The 8,880-nt window shown below is 35.0% G+C and overlaps 1 protein-coding gene across 3 annotated transcripts in view; it reads right to left on the bottom strand.

Annotated features, from left to right (window-relative positions):
* LOC104701545 (fructokinase-like 2, chloroplastic) overlaps positions 1–2,165 on the bottom strand; it is a 4,551-nt gene extending 2,386 nt beyond the window's left edge. Inside the window, exons 1-4 of one of the 3 annotated variants that reach the window (XM_010417246.2) lie at positions 1,918–2,165; positions 1,339–1,691; positions 593–1,251; positions 35–506 (exon numbers count right to left, since the gene is read on the bottom strand). In XM_010417246.2, the coding sequence (XP_010415548.1) occupies positions 35–506; positions 593–1,251; positions 1,339–1,691; positions 1,918–1,964 (1,531 nt within the window). In that variant the 5' untranslated portion in view covers positions 1,965–2,165. The remainder of the gene's footprint in view (positions 1–34; positions 507–592; positions 1,252–1,338; positions 1,692–1,917) is intronic. The other 2 variants (XM_010417249.2, XM_010417250.2) reach the window with 2 other exon arrangements.

The following is an 8,880-nucleotide window of genomic DNA, read 5'->3' as shown; positions in this document are numbered from 1 at the left end:
AAAAAAAAAAAAAAAAAGAGTCTGCAAAATCTACCTGCAACTATGCCATCTCCAGATGCTGACATATCCCTTGTAAAAGGAGTAATGGGAGGATCCTCCATCCCGGAAACAGCACCATTGTGCTCTTTGGTATAGTAATGGATCTTAGAAGTGCCATTGGTCACAAACAAGACCTTGAGATTTTCATGCCAAAGCTGTTCCACAGTTTCCAGCGGATAATGGACAAACTTACTGATGTCATTGTTTTTTGTATCGAACTCTTCAGTTGGCTCGATTCCACATAAGAATTCCAGTTCCTGTTTTGTGATTTCAATTATGTCTGCAAGATTCCACACTTCCTGTATGAACGACTTGGTTTCTTCGCTGGATTGCCATAACGGTAAAGGGAGATTCAAGTCATAGAAAATGACGTTGCCTAGTTGCTTTGATATCTTGATGGCTTGTATCGTAGTTGACATCATCTTCTTATCGAGCAGAGAATGCGAGCTGAAGTAGAACATTTTTGCCTGCACCAAAGTTAATAGAAAGAGATAAGGGAACAAGAAAAAGAGTTCAATAACTCAATGTTCCAAATCTCCCGGACAACATTTACCTCTTTGAGGACATCAACATTGATTTCAGATTTCGAAAGTGAATCCTCTGCACAGGGCTTGATACAAGTCGATTTCAAGCGACCTCTCTTGCTGATCTTCATAGTAGAACATGCCGTAACCCTTTTACCATCAATCCGAACTGATCTCGTTTGGACGTTGCACACATTCAGATAATACAACATGGCTTGACCATACTCATCATCCCCGAGTTTTCCCATAAAAGCAACCTTACCACCTAAGCTTGCAAGAGCAATAGCAACACCTCCTGCACACCCTCCAGGAGCCCTGATATACTTCTCTGGTGCCCACTTAGCATCGCTCATCCGTTCATGTAGTTCATAATCTAAAAGCCTGTTTGCTGGCCTTCCCCAGGGCACAAAAGCATGTTGTGCAGATCCAAAGCAACACACAAGAGGAGGCCATCCATAAGTGTGACTAATATCTTCACTTTCATGTTTACTCAGATCAATCTCTTCTTCTTCACTTTCGGTATCAGTGCTTTCAACAGCCAAGGATTCCTCAGCATCACTACCCTCATCATATGTATTAGTACCTAAATCCTCCTCCGGTTCCTTATCTTTTTTAGCAGTCCTCTTTCGTCTCACTTTCTTCTCGGGTTTTACTTCCTCCACATCAGAAGAAGAAGCTGCTACCGCAGCTGTAAATGTGTAGAAATTCAAATTAAGCACTCATGAAACATCAAGAGAGGACATCATTCAGCTCAATAAAATAGTAAAATCCATACCTTTCTTTCTAGTTCTTGTCTTTGGTTTCGAAGCTGAGACAGTGCTTTCCTTATCCAAAACATCATCATCATTGTCTACCAAAAGTTCAGAACTTTCTTCTAACGGTTCATCCGTTGCCACCACCACCTTCTTCTTAGTTGCTCGAGCACCGCCTCTCTTAGGACCTTTAGATGATTTCTTCCCTACAACCGCACCGTTCCCATCATTATCTCCTTCTTCTTCAAGAGGTGCTGACTCTGATAACTTTCTCCTACCAGAAGTCAAAGAAAAGCTTTGTTTCCCATTCCATCTTTCACCTCTAATCTTCACAAAACCAAGTGAGTGAAGGATACAAGGTACATCTGCATTGTACCTGCCAAAAATTAATCACAGATATGAGAAAAACCATAACATGAAACACAGAAACACATCTCTTTCCACTAAATTGAACAAATAAAGATAACAAAAAACAAGAGCAACTTAAAGTTCGCACATTTCTAAGCAGCAACGCAATTCTACGCCAAATCCATAGAAACCCATGAAATAAAACTTTCAAATTTAAGGAAACAAGAGAGCGAGAGAGAGAGAAGAAAAGGGACCTGGGGAACGATAGGAATTGGGTGAAGGAGAGAGACGCCATGAGCATGAAGTAAAGAGCTCTATTCCAAAAACGAAATTGTACTGATACTAAGCTCCGCAACCCATAAAGTCGAAAGAAGCCGAAACCCAGAAATGAACTGAGGGAATATTGCAAATGAGCTAAATTCAGATTTGAGGGGAGATTTGGGGTTTAAGCTCTCAAAACCAGCAGAGTGGCCTTAGCGGGAGATGAGCTTGGAGAGGATGAGGGAAGAGGTTTAGTGCTTTGACAAAACGGCACGCGTTCTATGTTATGATTTGAAAACGTCATGACATCTCTCGTTCTATGTTAGAATCTGAAAACGTCATGACGTCTCGACTGTTTTTTTTTCTTTGGATCCGTCAAGGTAGCCGTGGGCAATCGGATATCGGGTTCGGGTTTTCGGGTTTTTGAGTTTTCGAGTTTACATATATAGAATCTGATCGGGTTTTATATATTATCGGGTCGGATTCGGATTGGGTTCCTTCAGGTTCAGGTTTTGTTCGGGTATACCCGAAACCCGAAGAACCCAATCGGATTGTCCAAAACCCGATCAAAACCCGATCAAGTTTAAACACCTAATGTGAATAACAAACACTTAACCTGAAATTTAAGCACTTAAACTCAAAGTCAAATGTTCAAAGCAAAAGAAAAAAGAAATTCAAGTCTTCCAAAACATTCTACAAACAATTGAGAAGTTCAAGTATTCGAAAATAAAGAGAAAATCAACTTGAAATATTTCAAAACAGCTTCTTTCATTCTTTGGTTCAATTCGCTTTTGCATCTTCCCTTTTGTGATGTGAATAACTTAAGATCCTTCTGAATCATTTTCAAACTCTGAAAAAACAATTACAAGCATTGAGAGATAAGTTTATATTAACACAAAAAACTTTTAGATAGTAAGCATTAAACAAGATAAGAAACAAACCTTTTTCAAGCTCATCCTCAAACTCAAAGTCAGCAAGAATCTGTGCATTTGTAAGCACTGTATCTTCAAACTTGAGGTCTTGCTTGAGCCATTGTTCTGTACATATCAAAATCTCAACCATATAGTGTGTGAGACAACTTCTATATGGGTTGATTACCCTTCCACTAGTGCTAAAAGCACTTTCAGAAGCAACTGAAGACACCTGCATAGCAAATAAATCCCTAGCCATCTGAGATAAAATAGGATACTTGCCACTATTGACTTTCCACCAAGAGAGTACATCATATTCAATTCCCATCATCAAATCAGGATTCTCAACTTCTTCCCTGAGATAAGTATCCAATTCATTTGTGTTTCTAACTCCAATCCTCTTAATCAGCGTATCATACTTATGGTCCACTGGGTTATAGCCATCAAACTCAACCTCTATCGAGTCAAATACTCGGTCTGCTTGTCTCTATTGCGTATTCTGAGTTGAGGACTGAGACTGAGAAAGTTTCTCATTTGCTGCTGCGTTGGATCTTGTAGAATACTCTTTATACATATCACGAACGATATTCAGAACCGAATCATACAATGTCTTAGCTTTTAAACTCCCTTCCCCATATAGCTCCTCAAAACACAAAATTTGCATATTGCATCTTTTTTCTCGGATCGAAGACACTGACAATAACTAACATCTTGTTGATGTTATGCAGGCCATCCCAATACTTGTCGAATTTGTCAAACATCTTCTCTGCATTTAGTTTCACTTCATTATCAACATTATTACAAAGCAACCGAAGCTTCACTGCTATGTTAACTATCTCACCATAACACTTGAATGCATTCATAGTAGTAGAGGCGGATAAAACCGATGTCGCATGATAGAAGACATTTAGAAACTTCACTAACCTTTTAACTTTACGCCAATCATTTTTCTGAGGAGGTCCAATCCTTTTCACTCCATTTTCAGTCTCTAAAAAATGATCATTATACAGCTTATCTTCAAACTCCATCCTATCAAATGCTCCTTTGAACTTTATTGCCCTAGTCAACATAAAAAAAGTCGAATTCCATCTAGTGCAGACATCTAATGGCAAACTTCCCTTTGAAACCTACCCGAATCGACTCTCAACTGAAATGACTTCCTCCGATTTGGACCCGCTCTAACATATGAGATTGCATTGCAGACTGCAGCCACACTTGAATCAATTTCAGTCATACCGTCCTTCACTATCAAGTTAATGATATGCCCAGCACATCTTAAATGCATAAAGTCCCCATCAAGAACCAGAGAATCTTCACTAATTAAAGAGAAAGCAGACTGAAATTGACTCATAGCACTAGTATTAGCTGTTGCATTATCAACAGTAATAGTAAACAGCCTTTCTATCCCCCATTCAGCTAGACATTTCAGCAGTGTATTGGCGATTGTTTTACCTCTGTGATCTTCAACATGCTTGAATCCTATAATTAGCTTCTTTAGACGCCAATTCTTATCAATGTAGTATGCAGTTATAACCATATAACTTGAACCTGTGAATTAAAAAAAAACATTGATAAGCATCTTCACTAATTGAGTAAAAACATTGATGAGAATATATTGAAATTTTGATTTATAAAAACAGTACCGGTTACAGAGGAAACCCATATATCAGTTGTCAGTGAGACTCTTTGCTTGGTAGTGAGAAACCACTTTTTAAGAGTAGCTTTCCTCTCAGCAAACATCTTTACTACATCTCTTCCTGATGTCCTTCTTGAATGCGGATTGTATAGGTTTACCTAAGTAGAAAAAATCAATTAGAATCATGTATATTAAAACAAGTCGCAAAATAAGATAGGAGCATCACCTTGTTGCAAAAGTGTTTAAGTGCCATTCCTTCTACAAATGACAATGGTAACTCTCCTATTACCACCATTTCATTCAATGCTTCTCTAAAAATATGCTCAGGCACTTTTCCAGACTGTAAATTCCCATCTTTATTAATAACTTGTTGACCTTCACTAGGATTTTGACATTCTTCCCATGCTTTGTAGGCCTTGCAGATTTTTAGATGATTTGTTTTTGTCCCTGATTTTGTTGGACAACTCAACTCCTTTCCACAATAGTTGCAGTTACCTTTGTTACGATTGTCCTTCAATCTTGTGAAGTGTTGCCACACATTTGATCTTGGGTTGAGAATCTTTGGAGACTTAGACTCAGGTTGCTCAGACTCGGAATCGTTGTTGCGTGTTTGTTTCTTTTTCCCCCTTCGGTTAGACTCAGGTGTTAAAAACTCTTCTTCTTCGTGTATATCTCTCTCTTCATCATCAAAAATTGGAGATGATGAGTCCATCTGCACATTCAAACCAAAACGCATCATTAATAACAATCATCATCAAGCACGGCTCGGCCAAAAATCAAGCAATGCATCTTAAAAGACAAATCAAAACCAAATTGGAACCAATCAAAACCAAATTGCTTAAATAACAGTCAAGAAAACAGTTTCTCCATCTAAAAGAATAAGCGTAATAGACAAATCAAAACAAGAGCAAACAACAAGAACATTATATAGGTTCAATTGATGCAGAGTAAGAAGACAAACCTTCGATTTCCTCCGTGAAGTTTCAGAAGGAGGAGAAGAGGCGACAACTCGACTTGGTGTTTCCAGTTTGAATAATTGGGGATGATCTCTATTTTCAATAATTGGGATGAGAAACCGAACAGACTCTTAGAAAAAAGAGAAAGAATCGAAATTAGGAATTTTAGTTTTAGGGATTTAGGGGTTTAGATATATACATAATGTAATGTATGTATATATGTTCGGGTTAATCGGGTTTTACTTCAGATTTCGGGTAATATCCGAACCCGATCGAATATCCGAACCTTAGATACATTATATCCAATCGGGTTTTATACACTATCCGAACCCGACCCGAATCCTCTACTTTGAATCGGTTCAGATTCGGGTTTTGGGTTCAAGGTAATATGCCCAGAGCTACGTCAAGGTATCTCCTACCGTAGGCGGTAGGCCAGCATGGAGATTGGTCTACTGTTTTTATTTTTATTTTTTTTTGTTTTGTTAGTCAGCACACACTTCAAAATTCAAATGTCGTGTACGTAACTAAGATGTTAATTTCTTCTTTTTTGGTTCAACAAATGTTAACTATTACTCCAGTTTATATTATTAGACCCTGGATTATTATTGGTCTGTATGATACTTGAGTTTTCACAGCGGCTCAGATCTCAACGAGACTGGTATGTCTTATTCACATTGGACTAAGTAATTAGTATTATTTAGAATTGCACATTAACTAGTTGTCAATCAGGAACTTTTGTTTCCTTCAGCTAAAATCTTAATCATAAGAGTCCTCGTGATAGTCATGACTTTGATATTGAGAGTCCTATACGAGTATACGACTCCATTTGTTGCTACTTCCTGACACCAAGAAGCATCAAAAAGTTTATGGAACGTGTAGGCGTCACCGGCCCTAAACTACGCCTCCTTACGGAAACCTCATCGATATCTCCAAAATGCTCTCTCACTCCGCCTCTAAAGATTGTTCCTCCATCCACCACAACATCGTTCCGCGCCTTCTTCCTCACTACGTCACTTGGTCCAAACAATATGGTACGTACACTCAAGACCGATCCAACATTTTCAGATGTCCACCTTATAAGATGAAAATTTAAATATGTTTTCTTTGGTACAGTAACATAAAAATTGAACGCACAAAATTAGTTAGATGCATACAATACATTTGCCAATTGCCATTATCAGAGCTGGTCGAATGTAATTTAATGCCTAAAGCAAAATGAAAATTGATGCCCAAAATTTTTTTACGTGAAACAAAACAATAGAGTATTTTTGAAAATGAATTTCTTAACCAATAGTAATTCATCAAAATTTTAAATTCTCAATTAATAATTATTGAAACTTATAATTTTTAACATTAATTGATAAAAGTTAAAATCAATTTTTGTGATACAAGAAAAAATTATAAAAAATTATCTATTATGATACAGAGGGATATCATTTATTAAACGATTTTGACAGCTTGAAAGGCAATTCTTAAAACACTTCACAAGATTGTTAGATTTATTATTATTATTATTAAAAGGGATTGCTATAATTTAATATTCAACTAACTTATCTTTGTTTATTTTTTCTTCTTTAACAGTTAAACAAAGTAGTAAACGAGTCACTAAGACTATACCCTCCTGCTACTCGTTTACCAAGAATGACATTTGAAGACATAAAACTAGGTGACCTTATCATCCCTAATTAAAGGTTTATCTATATGAATCCTTTTCCTTGCAATCCATCAAGTAAATAATTATGGGGCAAAGAAGCGAACGAGTTCAACCATGAGCAATTTGCGACCAGAAGCTTTGTATCTAATCGATATTTCATGCCTTTTGCGGCTAGACCAAGGAACTGCATTGGCCATGCTTTTGCAATGAAGGAGGCAAAGATAATATTAGCAATGCTTGTTTCCAAATTCAGTTCCACAATATCGGATAACTATAGACATGCTCCTATATTGTGCTTAATATATTGAAGAGTCTTTTGTTTACTTAGCTTATTTTGTAATTACAATTTTTTTTTTTGTTTTTTTGGAATCGAATGTAAAATTATAGTTCAACCAAACAAAAAAAGTTTTTACAGAATATGTAACATACGATAGATTAAACGCTAATAATCCTACTATATTATTTAAGAAGTACAAATATAAAACTAACTTTAAAATGTGTAAAAAATTACATTCAATTGTCATTAGAAAAACTTAATTAAAATTAAATATTAATTAAATAAATATTTCTAATTAAAAAACGAAAATAGAGGACACATCAAATAAAATAAATTATAGAAAAATTAAAAAAAAATCTATTAGAATCAAAACTAATTTGTACTTAAAAAAACTAACAGATAAGATTTCTTTTTTACATATTAGTTTTTTTTACTTACTTTACAACTATATCAAAAATTTTGTTTAACTGACAGAGATTTAAATAATTATATTCATTACATGCAAATATTTTATTAACAGGTTTTCAATAAATATTTTTAAAATACAAAATTATAATATAAGCAACAAATTTTTAATCACAAACCATTATAAATAACATAATAACAAAATAAATTATTACAAATTTTCTTAAAAAAAATATATCCCGCGGAAAACGGATAGTACCTAATTACAAATTAAAATCGGTCGCAAGTTATATCAACAATTGGTGAAAATATGTATTATATACAACATGCATGCATGATAAATCCTCTAAACAACACTCCGAAAACAGATGACACTCAGGCTTCAGCATGAAATGGTCGTTCTCATCTCGCCATGATCCCAAATGGTACTCTTTCTGTGACGCATCTATAAAAATGAACTTTTGATTTAAAAGATCTTTCACACTTTTAGATTATCTTAATTTCCATTAAATCTGATCCTCGTTGCTTGAGGATATTTATTGAAATTTAATGTGATTACTATTCTTTAATTTTTGGTCTTACCCCATTTGGTTATTAATCTTTAACTGTGAGAGTAACATATAATTACTCCCATTTGAGGAGAAAACTTTGTATTGGTGGTGCTAATAACATTTGACAGAAAAGGTAATTAAAAAAAAAAAAAGAATCAAAGTAATTTCCAAACTCTACAATCATCAAAGTCAACTTCTATAAAATTAATGGAAAAAACAAAAAGTCAAAATAAAGTGGAAAATGCACTGCATCAAACAAGTTTACCAAAACCAACAAATTCATTTTTTTTTACAAAAATTAATCATTTCTCTTATTTTATTAAAATAAAGTCCACGATACATATATATCACATAAATTAAATAACAAAGTCAAATTATGTGAAATAATTTAGACAATACATATATGTCACATAAATACATACTCCAGCACAACAGGTGGGTCTTATACCTAGTAAATATTTAAATCAAAGACAATAGAATAGAAATTTATGAAAACCTTCAATATAGTTGCCATAATTGACAAATTCAGAAAATGAAAGAAAAAAGCTTTAGACATCATCAAAAAA

The sequence above is a fragment of the Camelina sativa genome, chromosome 7 (assembly GCF_000633955.1).
Source record: "Camelina sativa cultivar DH55 chromosome 7, Cs, whole genome shotgun sequence".
NCBI lineage: Eukaryota > Viridiplantae > Streptophyta > Magnoliopsida > Brassicales > Brassicaceae > Camelina > Camelina sativa.
This window is presented reverse-complemented; position numbering and strand designations above follow the sequence as displayed.